Source organism: Fusarium vanettenii (genome assembly GCF_000151355.1).
Source record: "Fusarium vanettenii 77-13-4 chromosome 7 genomic scaffold NECHAsca_9_chr7_10_0, whole genome shotgun sequence".
NCBI classification, from domain to species: domain Eukaryota; kingdom Fungi; phylum Ascomycota; class Sordariomycetes; order Hypocreales; family Nectriaceae; genus Fusarium; species Fusarium vanettenii.
The window spans coordinates 545,173-568,447 of NW_003315875.1; the positions used below are offsets into that span (position 1 = coordinate 545,173).

At 50.8% G+C, this 23,275-nt stretch overlaps 8 protein-coding genes across 8 annotated transcripts; 2 read left to right on the top strand and 6 right to left on the bottom strand.

Moving 5' to 3' along the window:
- Nucleotides 1-454: 454 nt before the first annotated feature.
- Nucleotides 455-2,253, bottom strand: NECHADRAFT_44960 (uncharacterized protein; the record flags this gene model as incomplete). Its single annotated transcript, XM_003049345.1, has 4 exons — nt 455-1,096; nt 1,148-1,895; nt 1,962-2,032; nt 2,086-2,253. 4 exons carry the CDS (start codon nt 2,251-2,253, stop codon nt 455-457), a joined length of 1,629 nt encoding a protein of 542 aa, XP_003049391.1.
- Nucleotides 2,254-2,812: 559 nt separating this feature from the next.
- Nucleotides 2,813-4,351, bottom strand: NECHADRAFT_44906 (uncharacterized protein; the record flags this gene model as incomplete). The annotated part of the gene is made up of 1 exon (XM_003049346.1): nt 2,813-4,351. A coding segment is annotated over one exon (1,539 nt), but the record flags the coding sequence as incomplete, so codon positions are not given.
- Nucleotides 4,352-6,467: 2,116 nt separating this feature from the next.
- Nucleotides 6,468-7,661, bottom strand: NECHADRAFT_45269 (uncharacterized protein; the record flags this gene model as incomplete). Its single annotated transcript, XM_003049347.1, has 2 exons — nt 6,468-7,346; nt 7,401-7,661. The coding sequence occupies 2 exons, from the start codon at nt 7,659-7,661 to the stop codon at nt 6,468-6,470; spliced, it is 1,140 nt and encodes a 379-aa protein (XP_003049393.1).
- Nucleotides 7,662-8,505: 844 nt separating this feature from the next.
- Nucleotides 8,506-9,353, top strand: NECHADRAFT_6955 (uncharacterized protein; the record flags this gene model as incomplete). The annotated part of the gene is made up of 3 exons (XM_003049088.1): nt 8,506-8,708; nt 8,764-8,948; nt 9,007-9,353. Coding segments are annotated over 3 exons (735 nt in total), but the record flags the coding sequence as incomplete, so codon positions are not given.
- A 2,072-nt stretch (nt 9,354-11,425) lies between these two features.
- Nucleotides 11,426-12,544, bottom strand: NECHADRAFT_82703 (uncharacterized protein; the record flags this gene model as incomplete). The annotated part of the gene is made up of 1 exon (XM_003049348.1): nt 11,426-12,544. The coding sequence occupies one exon, from the start codon at nt 12,542-12,544 to the stop codon at nt 11,426-11,428; it is 1,119 nt and encodes a 372-aa protein (XP_003049394.1).
- A 490-nt stretch (nt 12,545-13,034) lies between these two features.
- Nucleotides 13,035-13,915, bottom strand: NECHADRAFT_82704 (uncharacterized protein; the record flags this gene model as incomplete). Its single annotated transcript, XM_003049349.1, has 3 exons — nt 13,035-13,314; nt 13,365-13,482; nt 13,537-13,915. The coding sequence occupies 3 exons, from the start codon at nt 13,913-13,915 to the stop codon at nt 13,035-13,037; spliced, it is 777 nt and encodes a 258-aa protein (XP_003049395.1).
- Nucleotides 13,916-15,799: 1,884 nt separating this feature from the next.
- On the bottom strand, nt 15,800-17,278 carry NECHADRAFT_45375 (uncharacterized protein; the record flags this gene model as incomplete). Its single annotated transcript, XM_003049350.1, has 2 exons — nt 15,800-16,793; nt 17,130-17,278. Coding segments are annotated over 2 exons (1,143 nt in total), but the record flags the coding sequence as incomplete, so codon positions are not given.
- Nucleotides 17,279-20,572: 3,294 nt separating this feature from the next.
- Nucleotides 20,573-21,551, top strand: NECHADRAFT_82706 (uncharacterized protein; the record flags this gene model as incomplete). Its single annotated transcript, XM_003049089.1, has 2 exons — nt 20,573-20,605; nt 20,670-21,551. 2 exons carry the CDS (start codon nt 20,573-20,575, stop codon nt 21,549-21,551), a joined length of 915 nt encoding a protein of 304 aa, XP_003049135.1.
- Nucleotides 21,552-23,275: the final 1,724 nt, after the last annotated feature.

Here is a 23,275-nt window from a genome sequence, read left to right on the forward strand (position 1 = left end):
GTTGGCTCGGCTTTGGAGGCTCTCTATGAGGAACAAAGAACCATTCTGTAGCAACAAAACCAGAACCCGGTCTGAGTTCAAGAAGGGCGAGCAACAAGGGTGATTTCGGTCAATGCGGTGTCCCGGATGTCGGCACACAGGAGGAGTAGGTAGTTAACTATTGAGCACGCATTCAAATATCTACTTATCTTATTAAAGAAGAGTAATCTGAGAAAGGGGGGTGATGCAAGGCAAGCCACCATTTGCATCTTTTATGTCTTTGCCCCTGCGTCTACACGAAAGAAAGTCACCCAGTGCCAACATGGCACATAGGGTCTACAACAACATTCAACCCCCATCGGACGTCCGAGTGCTACCCCGCCTCTTTGACCCCAGAGTTTTCGACGCACCAAGCCTTCCTTCCAACCCAGCCACCATCAGCTTGAACATGAAGGTCGGAGGACGAGTGCGCACTTTACGCCATAACCATCTCCACCTTCTTGTCCTTGACTGACTTCCACGGAACAAACAAAGCAGGGATAAGTGAGATGACAGCCATGGCAACAGAAACGTACCAGGTGTTGGTTAGAGCCTTGCTATACGCAACCAGAACCTCTGGCAAGTGAACCGCAGGTACACTGTCTCGCAGCTCTGTTGCCCCAACTCCAAGCACAATCCCGGCGTCAAGTCCTGCACCCTGAATTTCTTTGCTGAGCTGGTTCGTGAAGACGTTCTGGGCGACCTGCACGAATATGCTACCTCCAAGAGTCTGGGAGAACATCAGAGTCGCGGTACCAATAGGTATGTCTTGTTCTGGCAGAGCGGTTTGCACTGCGACAAGAGGGAGTTGCATGCCGAGGCCGGCTCCAATTCCGTAGAGAGCTTGGTAGCCTATCCACGCAGGGGACTGGGTGTTTACACGGAATGTGGTCAACAGCCCAGCACCGATGCTCATCAGGATAGACGATGCATGGATCAAGGGAGTATAGTACCCAATGACACTGACTGCACCTCCAGTCACGACTGACATGACGACTAACCCAAGGATCATGGGCAAGTTCATGATCCCTGACCGAACAGCACTGGCATCTTTGACGGCTTGGAACCAAATCGGGATCTAGAAGATCATTAGGGTGCTTGCCAGCGATGGAAAGGATTTGAGACTCACATAGTAGATAAGGAGGAAGAAAGAAGCGCCAAAGCAAACGGCGAATGAGGCGCAGCTCCAGACTGTTCTATCCGCAAAGATCCTCGGAGGAACAGTCGCCTTGTCCTGTTTCCAGAATTGGATAACGACAAAGAGTATGATGAGGACGCCAAAAACAATGAATAGTCCAATGATGCGGCCATTAGACCAAGGGTATCTGGAACCTCCCCATTGCAATGCTAGGAGCAGCGAGATGATGGCTGGCAAGAAACAGGCTGTGCCTGGGAGGTCAAAATGGCCAATCTGCTGCTTCCAGGGAACCTTCTCCTTAACTGATCCTGAAATGGCTTGAGGGGGCTTCAAGAACAGTACCACAAACAGCACAGTGACGACCCCGATAGGGAGGTTGATATAGAAGCACCATCTCCAAGAGAGCCTGTCGGTAAAAGCACCACCCATCAACGGACCAGCAACGCTAGCAAGGCCGTACATGCCCGCGAGTAGGCCAACGTAGATAGGCCTCTTCCTCATTGGAACACTGAGGACTATGATGAGGATAGCTCCAGAGAATATTCCAGCGGAGCCGATGCCCGCGATCGCTCGACCGATAATGAGAGCCGCCGAGGTTGGCGCGGCGCCACAGACCAAGGAGCCGAGTTCGAAGAAAGCGATGGCGGTGAGGAAGACCCATTTGACCGAGTAGAACGAGTAGAGCTTCCCAAAGAACAACTGGAAGCTGCAGGTTGTGAGGAGATAAGCCGAGCCGTACCTGTTGGACGCGGGAATGGGTCAGCAAGCTAGCGATCGTGACGGGGAAGGGGTCATGTCAGCCTACCAGCCTAGATCATCCAAAGCACGAAAGTCGTCGGTGATGCGAGGGATTGCGGTTGCAATGATGGTGTTGTCCTAGATGAATCTTAGTCATCTCTCCTTACAAAGAGTGATTGCTTGAGGCGTACAAGTGCCATGCAAAAGACAGCAAGACAAAGCCCGGTGATGACCAAGGCCAGTTTCCATCCATCCAAGTTTCCGGCCTCCTGTACGGTCTGGTCCGTGAATGAGGAACTCGATTCGTCTTTGGAGTCGGAAAGCTGGCCTGATTGCTCAGCTTTGGGTTCGTTTCCCATGGTCGGTTGCGCCATGCTATCGTCGTTCATCGCGGTCGAGTCGGCGGAGAGCTAGAGGAAAGCAAAGATAGTTAAGGAGAAGTGATATCAGAATATCACAAACGAGTGAATGAGAATGGAATGCCTAATGCCAAACTCTGGAGGAAGAATCTTTGGACATTTATAATCCATCAACTTTGTTGATCTCGCTGATCCTGTTGGAATGACCTTTTGAGTGGAACCAACTTATACGATCTCGATTTTTGCGAACTGGCCAATCGCAGTAAGTCTCAGCACTCCACTTTGTGGGCCTTGCCTCTGTCCCTCACGAAAGGGACATGGACAAAGGGGGAGGAACAAGGCCTTTTCCAGCAATTCTTCTTGATGGAAGGATTGTTAATATGTACCTGATGTGAAAGTGATTTGGAGATGGTGTGAGGACCAGATTGAGATTGAAGAGGGGCAGTGATTCAGGTGTGTACCCTCCCTCGGCATCTGGCACTGTCTCCCGCCTCCACTCCAGCCGTCATGCCGCTACCAAGTCCGAAGATGCCACATGCATCGCTTGAGACTGTTAGAACTAAACTGCTACCTGTAGTTGTCTCTTTTGTAGGACTTCTTTGGAGATAGGTCCTGTCCTAAACAAGTTCACAACGGGAAGCCTGGACAGAGGCGAAGTGGGTGACAGAGAGCTGGGTCGGGCTCCGCCAGGTGCATCAATATACTCGGTTCTGGAACACCACATCGTATCAGGCCAGTTCGGTTTTGAGAATACCGTCAATGAGTAGACGTTTTGTGTGGCCGATACCGCAGGCTCGCAGAAGAAATGATGAATCCGGGCTTGTTCGGGCGGTAGGTCGGCCAGCGTCAACATCTCCCTGTGTGGGTTTTCCCAGTGAGCCTCTTCTATTGCCATGATACGCGAAAAGACTGCATGATAGAGAAATGCATCATATAGGCATTCCCGCCTGGAACTAGCAAGAAGCAAAGCCAAGCCCTTTCGGCGGAGATGGGGCCACCTGCATTTCCACGCCACCAGATGAAGCGGCGAGATGATGCCCATCTCAAAATGAAAGGTGGCCGATGCTTGATCGTCTTTATGCCGCGCTATTAGCGCCTCGACAAGGCGGATGATTTCCTCGTATGCTATTTTATGGGAATCCCATGCCGTCTCTTCGGATGCAAGGCCGACGGAGAGACCAACGGCTGTGCTCTGCCACATGACGCGTACAAGATCAGCGGCGCCTTGGTCCTGGTCACTCCACGAGGGCCCCCTTCGTTGGACAAGATCATCGAATCTCATTTTCCAGCTCTCAAGCGCGGTGCTGAGGCTTGCTGCCTTGACGCTAACCTCAAGTGCTGAGGCGTCCTCCTGTCCGAGTCTTACGACCGCTGTAATGATGTCGATGAGACCAACTCGCGATTCTGACAGTTCTTGAAACGGCTCTCCAAAGATTGGACAGTTATTGAAGTCGACCGGATTGAGATACAAGTCGACGGGGGTGCCAAACTCTGCGACACAAAGACTGAGTGTGCACAAGACGGGGGCCAGGTGGGTTTCCACAAAGGAGAGCTCAAAGCTCCGGTAATTCTGGCCCCAGGAGCTGACTGGCTGTCCAGACTTTTCTCGCCACATCTTGAGCAGGCCGATACCACTGGCGACGTGTGCGGCCGCTGCCTTGGGGTCACCCAAAAGGCATTCGAGGCAGGTGAAGACAATACTGGCCAGTGCCACCAAAGGCATCGACGTCGGATCAGAAGCTCGTTTCAGAACAGTGCTGATCGATCGATTGTATGATTGAATCGCGAACTTGAGGTTGTCCCTTGGCCGTACGGTGGCCGCCATGGGGGAACTGTGCTCCTCGTGAAGGGTTGCCAAGGCGATGGTAGCATGTCTAATTGCAGGCTCCGTCAGGCTGAACTGTAGAACAGTGTTCCAGAACGATCGGCCAAAGAATCCAGAAAGCTCTGGAACAGTCTTTTGGTAAAAGAACTCTTGTGCCCTGCCCTCTTGGGATGCGAGCTTCCCAGGCTTGGCTGGTACTACTGGGCCCGCAACAGGAGCTGGAGGTGATGCATATCCGTCGCATTTTCTGCCAGTACGCGTACACCTGAGTGCAATTAGCTTCAGGTGTCGTGTTTGCTAGTTGGGAATCTTACCGGAGACATGCAGGCTTGGACTCGTCGCACTTGATTCTCCTGATTCTAGCCATCCAGTTAGCGGTCAGGGGATCACCACACAAGATCTGGAACTACCTACTTGCACGTGATGCATCCTGTGCGTACTTTTTTCTTGCTCGTGCGCGTGGGCTTTACAATACTCTCTGTCATGGCAAAGGATCTATCAATCTTGACTGTGTGGAAGAGGACGTTAACCGCGTTTGTCAGGCCGTCAGCCAAGCACTTGACGCGCCTGGAAGGCTTGTATCGCCTAGGGCATGTAGCAAGCGGTCGCGGTGCTTAGACAAGAGGGAAACAATCAGAAATTTGTCTTCAACGGGATTCATTCAACTTTTATTCGATGAAGAAGCTTGTTTTGACGAGTCAGATTGGCCATAACATGAAAGAGAGAGTTTCTCACGCGCGACAAGCAAGTCGCGAAACTGGTATGATGCTTAGTCATGCCGCTGAGTCATGTGCACCCTCCATCACGAAACGGCTTCAGCTACCCTAGACAGCGTCAAAATGCGCCATCTACCCAGAGACGTAACCAGAAAAGTTAGGAAGCAGTTTCATTATTGCTCTGTCGTGAACTTTGAAGACTTATACTTAATGCTCAAAGCGCCTCAAGGAGGTATTCTTACATTAGGCAGAATTGGTGACGGTTCCAGGAGATATCGTTAGCAACACCAACCAACACCAATACTGAAATGCTAATTCGGCCAACCACGTTAGGGTTCAGTGTTTGTGGTAGAATAAATAGATTGGGCCCATGGCAAAATGTGATCCTCGCCAGCTCAATGTGCTATACAACAGCATAAATAGTTGATGATGAGAATGTCTTGAACCCATCTCAAACCAAGAGATAAGCTATAAAACAAGGCTCAGCAGCCAATATGAGGAAGCAGTTCAATCGTTAGACGTATGGTATAATATGACATTGATGACTTCGCCCATCCATGTGGAAAGACGCGCATCGCTCTAGTGACATCTCAAGATGCTGGTAGCGAAGCAACGTTATTATAGCCTAGAGTCTACTACTGCCAAGCTTCACTTTAGCATCACAAAGCCGATCCTGGCCCTTGGTAACTGGCACTGTTTCCGCTCCGGATAGTTGCAGTCCGGCCTTTGATGGGTTAACTGAGCCCGAAGATCGTTTCTGCTCCGGGCTCGGCACCCCAGAGCGATGAAGTTTCGTGGACTTGGTGGCATTTTATGGAAGGAGGCTCAAATATGATAAGCATTTTGAATGCCCCGTAGCTTGGTAAAATTTCATCCCGTCAACGGCCCGACTTGTTAGACTCCGTCTTCTAGCGACCAGGTCATATTAGGTGGGTATGACGACCACATGGGCATGGCACTGGAGCAAGGACTAGGGTTCAAGATCAGAGGTTAGCATCAATTGACCTGGTATTCAAACGGAGGCTATTATTGAATGCCGTACGACTTATTGGGGGTTAGCGAACTGCTAGCCTTGCACCAGAGGGCAACAGTACACTAGTCAGTCGAGAGTTGTTGATTTCCCAATCACAGGTCTCTATTTCCAAGCATCCCGGGAGAGTCATGTTCAAGTCGGAGGTTCGCCTATGTCGAGAATCAGCGGGGAAAAGACTGGGAGGCCGCCGGGAGGATTTAAAGGTTGGGGAATTTTTTCCATATCGGCAAACTTCCCGGCATTCTAGAAATCCCAAGTATTGGGCCTGAGACATGATCTGATCAGACCCTTGCCTTGGTATTGTAATACCGGGCCCCGCTGAGTCAGGGCAGGGCTATAACCCATGAGCCTGTCACTTCTGGGCAGGTGGTCACTGGTCAAGTTGAAGAGGGAAAGCAGACAGTCACGAGACATTTAACGCAAGCATCAGGGGTAAGCCTCTTGGCACCGCGGGCTTGGTTCCGCCATATGCCGACATACGCGAGGCTTGGCCGGAGATAGTAACGGGTGAACATGGGTCGGGGAGACGGTACTTATCGACTAGCGCAGCGCAAAAAAGTGCGCGGTTTTAAAGAATTTTAGACATTAAGGATAAAATTAAGTTACTCTAGTTGTGTCTAAGCCTCCGTCTGGTATGTCATTAGGTGGACCGGACCCAGCGCTCCAAGACGGCCTGAATCAAGTCGCTGTTCTTCTCCATGAACATCATGTGTCCGTTGCCGCGGATGCCGACCTCTCCAAGCTCTAGGTGCTGAGTCTTGGAGCAACCGGCCTGGCGAAGGAAGTCGGCAGTGCAATAGTCGTAGGGCATGTGGTAGGACGACTCGGCAGTGAGAATGAGGATGGGCTTGCTCTGCAGGTTGACCAGACGACGAGGCGCAGGCTTGCTGGCCTGAAGAACGCACTCAACAAAGTCGTCACCTCGGCTGGTCTGGACCTCTTGAACCAGGTCGGTGGCAGGGTCAGAGACAGAGGGGCTGTAGTTGAGGGGGATGTCAGTCAGACCGTAGGGGCGGGCAGCCCTGGTGCTGAAGACGGCGTCCCTGAAGGGAGGACCAGTAGGCTCGAGAAGAACGAGACCCTTGGTGAGTCTGGGGCGGGCATCCGCGATAAGAATGGGCATGATACCACCCTGGCTGTGGCCGACAAGGATGACGGGCCTGCCAATCTTGTCGAGGAGAGCAGCGCCAGCATCCTGGACAGTCGACTGCTGGTAGGTGGCATTATTGATGAACTGAACGTTGGACACGTAGAAAGTGTCAAAGACGGGGTCACCCCTCATACCAGTGCCAGGCCACTGGGTATGCTTGGAGGCCTGGGGCCAGAGGTTGAAGTTCTTGCCTGCAGTGAAGCGCTGCTCAATGATCTCGGCCGAGTAGGTCGAGGGCTTTGCAGCGCCGGCGGCGGGCATCCACGCTGATCGGCCACGGAAGGTCTGGTCAATGATGTAGACCTCGTATCCTTGGTTGATGAACTGGGATGCCCAACCGCGGCCACCATCAGGCTTGTTGAGGAAGTTCTAGCTGCATGTTAGCGTGTGACCTATCGCAGAGGATGCATATGATCAACTTACGCTGCCTGTCTGGCCCTGACCGTGGATAAAGACGATGGGCGTTCGTTGCCGGACGCCACCGGTCGGGATCAGCTTCTCGACATACATCTGATCGCGGTAGATCTGCCCGCCCGCTCCATCATCGGCGTAGCCTCCACCTACGTAAAAGTAGGATCGGACGGCGGCGACCTCGCCCTGGGCGCTGCCTTGCTGGCCGGAAGGTGTAGCGGCACAGTGGTTGAATGCGGCAGCCGCAAGGGCAAACAGAGTGGTGAAACGCATGGCTGGGGAGGCGATCGCGATCTAGAACCCGAGAACGTGGCAGTGGGACAGAAGAGGATTGAAAGAAGGATGATCCCAATGGGCACGCAGAAGAACCTAGAGAGGAGAGGGGTCGTGACTGGCTGGGCTACACGGGCGAGCCTTGTATTTGTCTCTGTCCGAAGGGCCGGTGGTCGCACCAGAATATTCAGGGGCGACGGACTGTTCGGTGACATTATTTCCGCCTTGGGTCCTCTGGTAGTCACCCATCCCCTTGCTAGTCAAAGGAAGTATCTCTCAATTAACTCTAGTGTGCCGAGCTCCAGGCCCGAGTGGAATAACGGCCCCATCCTTCTCGAAAGGTAAATACGGGGCCAAGAACGGGTTCCTCCATGTTTGGTAACCCCTATCCGACCTGAGCCCGATCCCCGCCCAATGGCTCGGATTCTGACATAACCGAAACTCTATAAACCCTGTCAAGGGTTCAGAAACCAACGGCTTAATTATCGGGGACCCACGGGAGCTGGGGTCGTTCTTTGGCGCCGGCGAACTGGTAGCACGCCACCTGCAGGTCTGCGACGGCTAACAAGAGAAAAAAGCACCGTGATGTTTGCAGTAGTCTGCGCGGAAAGCAGTCCTTTGAGCCGAGTTTACGGTGGGATGATGCTGGGATCTTCTTTAAGACGCAAACGCGTCCCTGCGGGTAATGGCCAAGTGATCGTCGTCCCTCTCTCAATCTTTTTTTTTTTTTTTCTGTGGTGCCACAATGGATGACCCTACGCTACTCATCCATTGGCTCTTTAGCATTCTCGCCCTCATGGTGATGGGGGTGAGACTGGTATGGAGAAAAATTGCTAGACAGCCCTTCAATATGGGCGATTACCTGACCATGGCGGCATGTCTGTGCTGCATGGTCAGACTGGCTCTGATCCACGTCGTGCTGACCTGGGGAACCAATAACGTTCCAGCAGCGATCCGAAAGACGAAGATCTTCACAGAGGATGAGATCTACAGGAGGGAGATCGGAAGCAAGTTTGCCATCGCTAATCGCGTCTTTTACAATTCATTGTCAGTCCCATGTCTTCTTTTGCTACCATGGCGTATCATCTAACAGCTTTTCAAGCCTTTGGCTGCAGAAACTCGTCCTTCTTGATGTCTATCGACGTCTTCTCTTGAACCTACGTTACGAAAAGATCATCATGATCTCTTTCCTTGTTGTCTTCTTTGTCACTTACGTCGCCGTCCAAGTCACTACCTTCAGCGAATGCAAACCCTTCCACTTGTACTGGCAAGTGGTTCCTGACCCTGGTAAACTCAGATGATCCTTCCTAGATATATGATCGGCGAGATTGACGTTTGATACCAGGTTCTTGCGCCAAGGCTCAGCTACAACTCATCGTTGTCGGCGTCCTCAATATCGTCACCGATGTATTGCTCCTCGCCGTTCCGATCCCTCTCTTCTTCTCCCTCAAGACATCCTGGAAGCGAAAACTCAAGCTATATGTCTTATTCACTCTTGGCATCTTTATTGTTGCTATCACCGTTATTCGCCTACCGATCAACGCGACCAATAAGGATAGCCAAGTCAACCGAACGACGTGGGCCAGCACCGAGCTCCTCACAGCCACGATAGTCGTTAACGCGCCCACCATCTACGGCCTCTGGAATAAGAAGAAGCAGGACTCCGCCTACTCTAACTCGCATGGGACTGGTCTGCCAACCCATTCGAGCCGGAAGAACGGAACAGGGGTGCACACATTCAACGACGGTACAAGATCGCAGGCCTTTGCGATGAAGTCAATGAACCACGACCGAGATTCTTCTATGGGCGGGATTATGCAAACACAAGAAGTCATCGTATCCGAGTATGTGGATCCTAGTAAAAAGGGAGTTACGGTACGGACGGATGAGGCCGAGATTGCGTCCAACTCGAGTCAACGGGGGATACTGCGAGACTAGAAAATATTTGATACTTATAAGTTTAATACAAAATGATCACTAAAGATACTCTTCTTTGACGAACGGAGCTTTCACTACCGAGATGCTCGTGGATTTAGCCTTATTGACTCGTAATTCGATCTAGTAAGTAGCATAGCTGACGCGACACACCAAAGAAACAACAAGATGGCATACCATATGAAATTTTCAACTTCTTATCTCCCCCGGCCATGGTATTTCATGGTATCGGAATTTGAGGTCTTGAACAGGTGATCATGATATTCTGCACCACGACCAACAGTCTCGTTAAACCGAAGAGGAGAGTGAGATCTCCAGGAACTCCTGGAAGCGGAATTGTGCATCTATTACTAGCTCGAATTTCTAGAATGTCTCTATGGCCACACTATTGATAAACCCCCATCAGTATCAACATTACGTGCCATCGGTGCAGAAACAGTGCCACAAGGTCCTCCTAAAGCTCGCTCCTTGATATCTAGGTCAATCTTCACGAGTCTTTTTCGATCAAGTACTGATTGGGACTTTCACACGCTGGGGTATAAGTTATCAAAATTGGCATGTGGATCATCACCTCACTGATTCTTATCTCTCAAGGGCGTGGCCAACATTGCCCCTTTCCGCCTCATCCACGTATCTTAGATTCGGTATGTGTACGATGTAGTCTCTCAAATTCGACACCACCTTGGTATTTCTTCATGGGTGACAGCTGACGCCAAGAAGAAGCTCTCGCCATTCTTGACCACGCTTGCTACCCTAACGGTTCCGCGTCGGCCGCCGTCTCAGCCGCTACCGTCGTCCAGCATGGCCCCATCCGCGACCCCGCCCCGATGCCGTTCGCCTAGCCTCCCTACGAGATACATGGGCCCTTGCTGTTTGCAAGGTTACCTACCCAGGCTATGCCGTCTACGTGGATCAGACTAAGAAGGGGCTATTCAGCACCAGCAGTCCCTTACGCTGGTTTAGCGATGCTGACACGGCAGTCGCCAAGATTGCACGCGAAATGACCACCATATCAGCTCTTTTAGATGCATGATGTTAGTCCCGAATAGGTTTCAACACGCGGGTTTATTGAGAGCCGTTCCCTAGTATCCAGGGCACAACCGAATCTTCAGCCCAGAACCTAGAACCTGGAACAAGTACACCAACAAGGGCCATGGCAAGATGAGTGTGGCCATGAAAAGTACAAAGTTCCGAGTGTACTGATTTCCCCCCCACGCTGTAGCTTATGTGGGCTAAGATTCAAGGTATTTAAATGCTTGCAACTTTAGAGAAACGTGCTGCTACATGTTTATTAGTGGGTTCTTTGATTCTGTGTACGACGGAGGTCTCATTAGAAAAAAACAAACAAGAAACGTACACATTAACTTTCAGCTCCTTCTACTGCCTCTCATAGTAGGACGCATTCGCCAATCTTCCCATAAACCATCTGGGCCTACATAGCCCGGCCTCGTCAAATCTCCTTGTGAGGCCTACTGACTGTTTGACTGTGATGGTTCCAGATACCTGCTGCTACACGATAATGATTCTGACATGTTGGATCTGTGCAAGTTTCTCGTGCTCCAATAACTTCGCTGTACTCATAGGATCCAGGGTCCAGAGCATGAAGCCATTTGTCAGTTGGGGCGCCCTTTACACGGAGATTGATGGTAAACCCATAGTAAAAGATAAGGCAGGGCATTTTATTTGGCGATGCCTGCAACAGGCAAGACGACACGCTCATCGAGGTGTAACGGGTTCTTCCATGCCCCGGTGCGTAGCCCTTCGCCGACAGTCTTCTATGGAAAATATTTGGCTCGTCGGGCTTATTGAGTCCATCGTAGAACAAACAGTCACATCCCCTTTGTGAAACATTCCATCTCTGGAAGGTGACCCGATCTTTGCTCTGGAACGATGAACCGGGCTGCATCGGCGCGAAAGCGCTGTGCAACTGCTCGTACCTCGGTGGCACTGTGTCTCTGGGGACCAAGACGGCCGGGGTTAAGGTCTGGGCCTGAATGAGGATTCCAAGACAGGGAAAGAGTTGTTATTCCGTTTTCATGCGCCGTGACCGTCGCTTTTGGCCATGAAGCTTGTTCGCAGCAAGCCACAGAATGGCTAGCATGCTTGCAGACTTTGATCACTTCATGATGGTACCGGATCCCCGGACCAGCCCACGGTTGGATGTCGTCCCACCGGATAACTTCGTGTTGGCACAGACGGATGTAGCCTTCTTTTGCAACGCATACTCGATCGTTGATCTTCTGCCTCTGTAGCGATGAAAACACTGCTGATGGGTGTTCTAGTCCACAGCTGGAACAATCTAGCCAGTCCAGGTCGTCCCGCGGAGCAAACTTGCAGCGAATCGGGAGGCCAGCGTCTTTTCTCTCTTGGACGCCGTCTTGGCACATCATGCATAGAAGATCTCTCCTCAGTCGGCTAGCTATGTCATTCTTGGGCCCAGGTGGGTATCCTATGAATCGAGGGATCCAGTGCATCTGGCAATCAACCTCGCCGCTGTTCATCCTGTAAAAGCTGCACCGTTCATTCAACTCGGTATAACAGGAGTTGCACTTGGAATACATGCAGAATGGCACCTCTTTAAACTGGCGATCATTTGTCAGGAGTCGAAAACGGCGAGAAACTTTTCGAATGCAGAAAAAAGAGGCTGAGTCTTTATCATCGATAAGGGTGTGGATGATCGCTAAGAGTATCTCGTCCGGGAGGATGTAGATGGGACTATTCACAGCGTTGTATAGAGCTGACGATACCAAGGCGTCAGGAGTGACCGGCGGCTCGGTGCCGTGTCTATTTTCCGAGGTACTTTCGTCCAGATACCTGTCTATCTCGTCGCTGTTGCCGTGATGCCCTGGGTTAGGTGAAGTGGCTTCATCAATATGCTCCTCGATCCCGTTGTCGTTGCCTTGGGCGCCCGGCCGAACTGGAGCACAGCACGAGGTGGCAGCTCCCATTTCGAGAGATGATTCACGGTGGTCTGATTGGCAGTGAGGAGCGTTTGGTGCCGAGAGTCTTCTGTCTATCTTTACTAGTCAGTGAGTGAAATCCGGGGGTTGAGCTATTCACACACCTTGATGATGACGTTGTTGATGGTTTGTTAAGGCAGACGTGGTGATTTTTTGTTTACCAACAACCTTTACTTTATACCGGAGAATCTTGGCAGTTAGCTTTCGACAAAGTTTGTTGAAGCCAGCGTGCAGGATATCGCGAGACCAACAGCAAACTTTCACGTCGTGGCTACGTGCTTCCTACTGCTGGCCCTGAAGCTTAGTCAGGCTCCGTCCAAGTCGGCATGATTAGAGATGGCGATCAAAATAGGTAATGGTATGTAGGAAGCTATCACTTGATTCAAGCCACTCCAAAATCCCCCGGACTCATGGCAATTGGGGCTAACATGCCGATTTGTAGATAACACTCTCTCTCGTGAGCCCTCGACAGAATGTATCAAGGATCTCCCTCCCCGTATTCCCAAGGGAGCCGCTCAGGAAGCTCATCCATCGGCCAATCTGAGTGAGTACACTCGCCGGCTTGGCAGACACCTTTGCCACAAAAGTCAGGCCCTGACCCGCATTTGTTTTGGAGATTACAGCAATCTCCCCACTCTCCACAGACTCGGAGAGTATGTCGGCCTTTTACGAGGCCGCATATTCCATCAGTTGAGGTGATGACACGGAGGAAGCAGTCACCAGCACCTCTATAGCAGAGACTTGGGGTGCAGTCTCGTCTTGGAGTGCGGTCAGCTATGTACCTTAAGATATGTAGAGGAAAACATACTCTCGATTCCCACATGTCCAGGTTTCAGTGTTGCAACATGGCTTGTCAGTGCCAAGACAAGTGGCATTGTTGTAAAAAGGACCGCAATTTCCATCATGAGCCCTCAGTGGTTCAATAACTGAATTTATTCAGCATCACTCGTTAACTCGGAGGGGGGAAGCTCTTGACTTACATCCTGTGTAACAATATTCTGTGTAGGGCCTGATCGTCTTGCAGTCTGCCTCCAGGATCGGATTTAGGTCGTAAAAGGTACCAAGATCTATGCGATAATTATCGGCCAGTTTTTGGCAGGTCGATTCGTCAACGTGCTCATATGTTTGGGCCCAGCCGCGACAGTTGATATCTCCAGCCTCAAGCTTCTTCTTGCGCGGCACGCTGGGTGTAGCCATAGGCCGTTTGTGGCGAAAAGTACCTATAGGCGTACTGGGCTCCCAAGTAGACGGTTTGCATCCTCCGGTGCCGCCAGTCGTGGTTTCAGCGGCTAGGGGTGAGGTGAGGAGAACAATGGCGAGTGTAAGTGAAAGGATAGACGGGTATTCCCTCAACCTCATTTTTGCGGTTCATGAATCCCTGAGTTTTTCTCAGCCGGACTTTCAGCAAATCAAACCCAAAACAAGGAGAAGAAAGCAATGAGGGTTCGCTGCCGCTAAGAACCGCGGGGGACAAGCCCTCAAGTAGGGCTCGTGTAGCCACAGAGTCCATAATATTGCAGGCTAGGCAACCACCAACAAACAGGCCATTGTGGGAAGAAGGGTGCCAATCTGTTGTTTCGGATCGACGCCAAAGGAACCGAATCCTTGTAAAGGATCTATGCGTGGATCAACAGAACGAGGGAGGTAATTAAACAAGGATCACAAGCCTGCTGAATCCTCAGCAAGGATCACAAGTAAATGGCCAAAGCTCAAAATATGGTTGACTGAATAATCCACGAGATTTAGCTTAGTTGGGGAGAGGCTTAAACAGAGAGGCATGGCAACTGGAACGGTAGAATGGCCCCGCGGATGATCTGCTGGCAGTATAGTAGTTCACGATTCAGTATCTCTATACTCCAAAGACACAACTACAACTCTGGTATAGTACATACTTCACTATTCATATCAAGTTCATTAAAAAGTAAAAGGGTTGTCCTGGCCATCTAGGCTTGTTACTGTTCGAGGACTAGACGCTATCAGACTGCGCACACTTCGCCCTCGTCGACGGCTATTCTATGTCATGAGTATAGCAAAGCTATGTCTGCCATGCCAAGTGACAATTCCTGCTCCGCGATGGATAATATCTGGTTAAGTGCTGTCATGGTAAGAACTGGCAGCGGAACACTGAGCGGATATAGCAGGCACCCCTACTTGATGACGCGGCAGCTTGAAGAAAGTCATAGATTGCACATTCAGAAAGCAAGATATTTAAGTTAGCCTGGAGGCTATTCTTGTTGAAACTAGATCAAGTATTGTTTTCATGTAGGCAATCCATCACCGTGGATATGAGCTCAAAATAGCTCCACAAAGACAGAAAGAAAGAAAGAAAAGAGAGTTTTTTTCACACTTGTCTTTGTGTGACTTCATCATCCGTAGGAATGAGCAGCTCAAAAGCCTCCTATCTCATCACACCCTGGGGATGAGAGGAGCAGGGGAGAGGGTCGCAATATAGTTGTAGCGTGCTGGAGAGGCCCAGGGGATTGAACGGTAGGTGATCGATGATCGTATCTCATGGCAGTCGAGCTTCCTGGGACCAATTTATGTTTCACATCTACGCGATGCTTAAGCTCAGCGGTTGTGAGCCGAATCTCAACCTACAGGAGGGATGAAGCGGGCAGATCACCCGAGCAGTGGCAAGATAGAGCCCGCTCGAGGCCTCCGAACAGTAAGTAGAGATTGCTCAGAGAAGCTAGCAAGATGATGCGAAAGGACGCCAAGATTTCGACAGCCACGCAGTCCATTTCATGGAGATGAGCTGAGCCCGCTGGCAAGAGGAGCTCTTCTGAAGTTGCTTCAACGCTCTCGGCTCCTGGCGAAAAGCCGATGGGGTTGTGTGTGCGATTTATGCGCCTCTCACTGGCTCTAGGCTTTCCATCGAGATGCCTGAGTCGCAGTTTGAAATTTTTCTTGCCTAGCGTTGGTGCCAGGCCCCCGGGGATCCAATCTTCTGGAAGGGGTGGACGAAGGAAGTCATCCAGAATTTGGCCAGAATTAAGCGTGACCAAGCCATTGGTAAGAACGAAGAAAGTGTATCGCTTCCACAACCGTAGGAAGTAATAGAGAGGTCCATTAGGGTGCAGATCCAAGGGATCCGAGCCTAATGAGGGGAGAAGTGTTGGGACACTAGCAAAGCCTTGGACATGGTTCAGGTCGCCATACGCCAGGAGTATTGGTGCCGTGGAGACCCCAATGTAGTAGCTAGACTATGGATCAGCTGAGATTCACATGCAACACGAAGCCAACTCACCCGGGCTCTAGCCATCGCTTTAAGCCTTTTGAGATATGAGGATCCAACTGTTCCAGAAACTCGTCCATCGATTCCTGCAAGCGGTCTTGCGATTTACCAGAGAAGAGAATCCCATGATCTTTCACAAAGGCGGTGTTCATGGTGGCCAGGCGAGAAGACGTACTGCTGGCACTTATGACTGGATCAAACAGAGTCATAATACTCTCCCTCGCACTTGGGAAAGGAATCAGCGCACAGAGTGACTTGGTGTAATAAGAAAGCTGCTGTAGGGCATGCGGACGAGCCAGAATGGCCAAATGGTGATAAAGGCGGCCGGTTGTCGGGGAGCGATCCGAGGCCTTGGCATACCAATTCCGCGATACACCGGTCCATATTTCGCGATCCCGCATATCATCATCCTCGATCGCCATACGGTACCTCCCGAGGCCGCCTAAACACTCAATCCAGGTATCCTCAAAGGCAGGCACCGTTGCATAAAGCAATGAAACTATGCTGTAGGCTAGATATAGGAAGGTGAGCATATGTTCTAGGGATGCTGGCGATCGGTGACTCAGCAGCTCAAGAAATGAGTGGATTCCATGTCGCCACATGCGAGCAGGCATGGCGTACTTGGAAGCCAGTCTGCGCAGAGCGGGGCTAGCAGAGGGATGTTGGCTGGCGAGGAAGAAGTCATGGTGTTCATGTAGTAGAGTGCGATGCAAGGCAATTAATGCTTGCCATTGGTCATTGTTGAGCTTTGGGTTCGTGTTTGTGTCTGTGTTGAGTGCTTTGGCATTGTCAACTTCGATGCACTTGGTCTCGACCATGACCAAGCCAGCATATATGCCTTTGACTTCGGCAACTAGTTGATCTTGAGAAATGGGCCTTGTTTCGGGCTGAGGTATCATGGCAGACGTAGAATCATCATCACAGAATGGTGGCGTGATGCTCGAACTGGTTTGGTAGGCCTTGTCAGAAGGCGATTGGGGCGATCGAATGGGTGCGGCCCGTCTGAGCTGGCTTGGGGGCGCCTTGGGACCTGGCTCATCATCCGATGTCCAGAGCTGCCTACCCGATGTGATCTTGCGGGGTCGTCCTTGGTCGTTCCGTGCCCTGCTCCGATTGTTTGCTGGACTTGAGAGTCGTTGGAAGTGTGGGCTATCAACCGGGGGAGGGGATCGGCGTCTCGGTTGTTGTTTGTCTTCATCCCCCGGGAGAGGCTGCTCTTCGGCATATGGTTTAGAGAATCGGTCTCTGGAACCGGGCTTTATTTCGGAGCAGTGCTCTGATTGGCGGTCGCGATTGCGGAGGTAATTTACCCATCTATCTGTAAGGGAAGAAGTGGACGTGCTGGTGGGACCTGACCCTGGTTTGATATGACCGACAAGGTGGTGGCGACCGGGAAGAGAAGAGCAATCTCCGTCACTGCTGGTTGAAGCAAGAACACGACAAGTCCCCATATCATCAGAGTTCTGAGCATCAGCTGCATCCAGAAGCTATGCCGGCCAAATTAGTCACTAGCGACAACAAGAAACCCTCAACGTAGCTTACATCCGAATGAACGTGCGATTGAGCACTAGAAGGGCAATCCCCGTCGCATTCCACGCAAGCATGGTCCTATGCCCTTTAGCGAAGGCCTCTGAGACCCAGCGGGGAGCCATCTTACGAGCATGTGGCGGCCGGAGCCCATGGCATGCGCTCCTCTTGACTTCGGAAGAAGAGGACCAGAATCGAGAGGTAAGCGTGAAGCAGGAACAGGCATTGGTTCATGCCCATTGCAAACCTTTAGTCAGCCTCGGGCAGGGACAAAAAGAGCCACGGCGATTTAGCAAATGCGAAAACGCTTGAAGCAAGTGCTGCAGGACTGTGACAATGGTTGGAAGAGCCGGGAACGAATGCAGGGAGCTCGATGTGACAGAAGCAAAATGAGAAAATATTGACAAAGGGGGTCTAAAGGAAACGAGGATGAAGTCGAAAGGTACGTTATAGAAGGAGGAGTGAGGGATCAGGAAGAGGGAGAGGTGGTAGTGAGTTGATGGTGGGGAAGAGAATGAAGAGGCAAGATAGACTCGGGCAAAAGAAGATCGGGTGTCTTGTACCGCCTCCGGGGATCTGGGGGAAAATGGCGACCTAGTGAGGGTCTCAAGTCACGTCACAGCAAGGTGGGGGATCTTTCAAACATCAAGAGGCCTCATAAAGCAGGCGAACCACTGAAACAAAGAGATAATCACCTGGGCGAACCGCTCACTCAGCGGTGGCTTGATTGCCTTGCCGCGTGTACACAAACTATTGGCGCAGCGCTGTCCACCCCTCTCATAATCTGGTGCGCCTCCTCAATAATCAGGCTCCGGCGAATGCGGCTCTGCTCTTCGTTGCCATCACCTCTGCCGTCCGTCCCCTCTCTCGTCTTCCCCCTCCTGTATTCTTTTCCACCGGTCTGACTCTCTATTAAAACATTCCACTGCTTACTTCTAGCCATCTCCAGAGAAAGCCATAAAACCCTTGATGCTCAAGATCACCGCCTCCTTGCCGCGATCCCAATTTCCTTCTTTCGACGGGTCGACCTCCATGTCATTAGTGGAGCAGACCAAAGTCCAACATGTCTCGTCTTGTCAATGCTCAACCAGGAATCCGAAAAGAACGGCTCAGTGGGCGATAGATGTCGGTCACCATTCTCGACCTCCTCTGCCCCAAACCAGCATCCTTACGATTTTGGCCTTGGGCTCTACCATTACTACTAACCTGCTGCCAATGCTCTTCCGCAGCAAAACTTCTAGAGAACGTTGCTGGGCAAGGTTTCCGGTACGCATCTTGTTCCACGATGACTGGCATTATAACTGGCATTATGACTGGCATTATGCTGATATCATCTTCGTTGACAGGCATGCGATTCCATGTCCCTCCAGACGCCGACAATAATACCCTCGTTTCTACGTCCTGTTTTCACTTGCGAGCTCCTACTGTTAGTATTGGGGTTGGTCATCCTCATACATTGGATCTGTATCTACACACTGTTCCAGGCCGCACGATGGAGGGAACGATACCTACCAATGACTCTATATGCCGTCGCAGCGAGCATGATACCGACTGCTTATTTGGTCGGCGACTCAGCGACTCTCTTTCTCCAAGCTCTTCCTGCCATCTGGGACATTTGTGCCGTTGCTTGCTTGGGCTTGGACTGTGTTCTTCATTGAGGGGAACGCCGGCTAGGAGATGTCTTCAACAATAAGACCACGATAACACGAGATGCCGCGAGATGCGGCAGCACTGGATAATGAAGTGCTACTGGCTCTGGGGAAATATTCATGCATTTTGGCTTTTCTTTTGGCTGCTCTCTTCTTTTATGGCTTCACACATCCCCACAGATTCATGGATCCCAGCTCAATGGAACATCAGTTTCCACACACTACCTCCACTATCAACTCCCATTAAACAGTAGCATGTGAAGTTGTCATCCGAATCCATCTCCAAGTCATCTTATTTTCTATTTACGTGGTTGGGAAGCCAAACAGGGTGTAATGATGGATCTCGCAAGAAACGTCAGATGATGGTAAAGGCGTCCTGGCTGGGCATGACCACGGATAACTCAACACAGCTCTAGGACGCTTCTTGACCTTTCTTGGACGAATACCATGTAAGCTAGTAACAATATTCAAGAGGAATCGGTCCTTTTCTATTTGAGTGTCTGGTTCATACCATGGCCAGCGTGCCTAGGTAGCTATCGTCTATCAAGTTGCGTAGGTAGGCGCCTATATAGAGTTTGAATAGTCTGTAAGTGACCTGAGAGGGGCATAGTGGTTCCCAATGGTTAAAGAACAGGTTATGGGTGGGTTAGTGAGAAACAAGTCAAGTTTAGAACCGTCAGTAGCCAAGCTGGTTTGGGGCACAATGTAGACTCGGGTCTGGCCTGGACGCTACCTCGATGGAAGTAGAAGAAAGTAACAGCCGAGAGGCCTAACTATTGCTATTGTCATTCCTATGAGCACCCAGTCGAAACCACAGATGGGGATCATACAAGGTAAGTTCTAGAAGTTGTTACTGCGTTGCTGGGTATAGGCACTAGCGATGTTAAGATCTTAGTCACCCATAATCGTTTTGTTGCTAAGACATATCAATAACTTCTTCATAGCTGCATAACGCGACCATGCAGCATTTCAGAGCTCATCCTCCTCACCCAATTTACAAATATTGATATCTCGCTCAGTACATATCTACGTCACCGCTTTCTGCTCGCTGAGTGGCCCGAGCCATCTCCGCTTTGGAACGGAGTGGGATGCCGAGATTAGTGGGACAGCCGGATGGCACCTCGGGAAGAGAGTGGCATGCGATACGGTACGTACAGTAATTTAAGTTTAGGGACCTCGACCTCACAGCTTAGAGATGCGCCTATTTGTTCCGGATCCGTCGATAGGCAGCCAATGACAGACGCTCATCACACAACTTGGAGACCTGAATCCGGCTGGGGCATGCTGAGCGGCCGCTACAGCTCAAAGTTGGGTGGGATACTCCGATCATGATGATCCAACCGAACCCACTTTACCTTTACTTAGTTCTGGATGAGTAAACATCGTATGCAAACTGCCTGGATAATGAGAGGGGGTGGGATAGGCCGATCACGAAATGTCATCAAAGCATTGTGTACACGTGTAATTGGCGAGGGCATGGTGTCAGTATAAGAGGTTGTCCTTGCCTCCAGATCTAGAGGCTTCTAACACCCATCTTCAATCATCCCATTCAAGCTCAACTCACACCTATCCCAATACCTCCAGCACTCATCTATAACAACAAACATGTCTGCCATCAAGACCGTCGCTCACGCCGGCGTAAGTAAAGACAGGGCACTATCCAAACCAAGATCGTAGGCTAATATCTCATGAAACTATTCAGGCTGCCGGAAGTCTCGGTGTTGAAGTCCTCAAGGCCCTCATCGAGGGTGGCTTTGATGTTCGAGTTCTCTCTCGCAAGGCCGGCAAGGTTCCTTCTACCTTCGCCAACCAGGTCAAGGAGGTAGTGGTTGATTACAGTGACCCTGCCTCCCTCAAGTCGGCCCTCGAAGGCGTTGATGCTGTTGTCTCGACCCTTGGAGCTCCCGCGGTGGGCGATGCTCAGCGAGCCCTTGTTGATGCCTCTGTCGCCGCTGGAGTGCAGCGATTCATCCCTTCCAACTTTGGTTGCGATCAGCAGAACCCTCTTACCCGCCAGCTCCCTGTTTTCGCTGAGAAGGTCAAGACGGAAGACTACCTCGTTGAGAAGTCCACTACGTCACTCAGTTACACTTTCATCTATAACAACCTCTTCCTTGACTGGGGCTTCACCCATGGCTCCCTTGCAAACATCAAGGAAAAGAAGGTTACACTTTACAATGGAGGCGACCTACCAGTCAGCGTGACTCGGTTGGCTACAGTTGGGAAGGGCGTTGTCGGCGTTCTCAAGAACCCCGAGGCTACAAAGAACCGCTCTGTCAAGATTGAGGATGGCAAGATCTCATTCAAGACCATCGCAGCCATTGCCAAGGAGGCTGTCCCTGGCGAGTGGATTATTGATGAGAAGGACACAGATGTTCTCAAGGAGACAGCTGACAAGGCTTTGGCGGCTGGTACCTTTGACGATTGGGTGTGGTTCTTCTATATTCTCCAGGGCGGCACCAACGCCAAGTATGGACCCAGCTTTGAGAACATTGATAACGAGGTTCTGGGTCTTGCGAGACTCTCAGATGAGGAACTGCAGGCTTTGTCTAAGGAGCTGATTGTCAAGGCTGCAAGTGCATGATTGGATGTATCTCCTGTATATAGAAAATAGCTGAGGTATTGCCAACTCAATCAAAATGAAGAAATGTTAATTCACTACTCGAGCCGAACTGGGTGCTCATCGGCCGACATCCGTCGAAATCACAGTGAAATACCTGCTGGAACCTGTCCTGCTACGCCCGAAAGAGGATTTCTCTCTTAAAGACAGTGGGGTAGAAGCCTTTGACAACCGAAGTCTCTCGGGTTTGACTTACCAGTAGATACATACAAGGTGTCTGATGGTCGGGGTGCTGTGATCTTCAATCCGACCCACCGAGCTTGCCTGGCTTTTTCGAGGTCCATGAATAGCGATCGTCATTGTCACAACAAAACATGTCAAGGCAAAACAAGTCAGCAATGGAAACTGCGCTGTCTATTTCTGATAACCGTGTCCTTGATACTGGTGGCGTGCGATGTGACGAAGAGCCAAACCCGATCAAGTCACTCCACTGTTGATCATAACACTTCTATTCTCCTGGATACAGATGAAACGACTGAAAAGAACACAGTTGCAGGTTACCCCTTTTAGATGCTATCATCATAGATCGTCAAGCCCAACAAGGAGGAGTGCGCCACTTTCAAGTTGATCGGAGAGATACTCGGAAGTTTCGCCGCACATTTGACGGCTTCTCCTTCAAGCTTCGGGCCGATGATACTTGGATTTTTTCCGGCTTCATGATTGCTCAAACTCCCACGGAAAACGCGCGGACACAGCGGTTTCCTGTCATGACCAATCGCACCAAAGACAGGAATGGTCATATCCTCCCCGCCCTTTGCCCACAGTTGTCCCTTTCCTTCAGCCAGTACCACTTCAACTTACCTTGAACGTCATTCACTTGCTTTCAAGTAGGTCGCAACCAGGCCATTTCCTCGCTTTTGACGTAGCTTAGAGGCTCAATCGGTCCTGCTACGAAATGGCCCCGGGGATTTTCAAGTTCGATTCGAAAACGGTGTCCCCATCCCTTTTCACGGCCCGAGCCGCCTAAAGGCACAATTTAGCTCTCCGTTTATTTCAATTTTCATCGTCACGTTCATCATGGTTCTTTGAGTGAAACCTAGAGGTCCTTGCCCCCCCAACACACCCGAGTTGCATGGAGATTGGAGAATCAACAAAGAACATGCCCTTTCAGCGGACCATGATGCGTGTATTGTTACAAGTGCGGCATGGAGCCTAGTAAGGACCAGGCTCCGTGAACAAAACTTGATAAGTGGCCTCTTCAAATGCGCGCAAAAACCTGTCACAGCATGCGATCCGGTCTCTCATGCCAGCTTTCTAGGGTAGGGCTTGTCTCTTCCGTTAAGGAGACAGTCTGGGAAGAAACACACCCCCAATAGCTCAAAATCCGCAAAGTTGTTCCTCTAAGGAGAAATGAGGAGGGGATGCGGCCTGAACTATGCCAAGCCATTCGAACATCTCGCACAGCCACTTCGTCTTCTTCTCGAAGGATAATGAAGGCAGTGATGAAATGGGCACTTCTCATCCCATTTCCATGAGGCTATGAAACAAGATGATGGAGTATATCTTCATCTCGTTTTCTCATCCCCTCTCATCGTCCCTCAACGAGTTGATACAATCATCCATGCTGCCTTCTCTTCAACGTCACCCATTATGGGTGGCCAATCAGCCACTCACAACACACACGTGTGAGCCGTCTCAACCTTTACCCATCTTGACTCCATGATGGCATTCGTTTGTTGGAAGACATG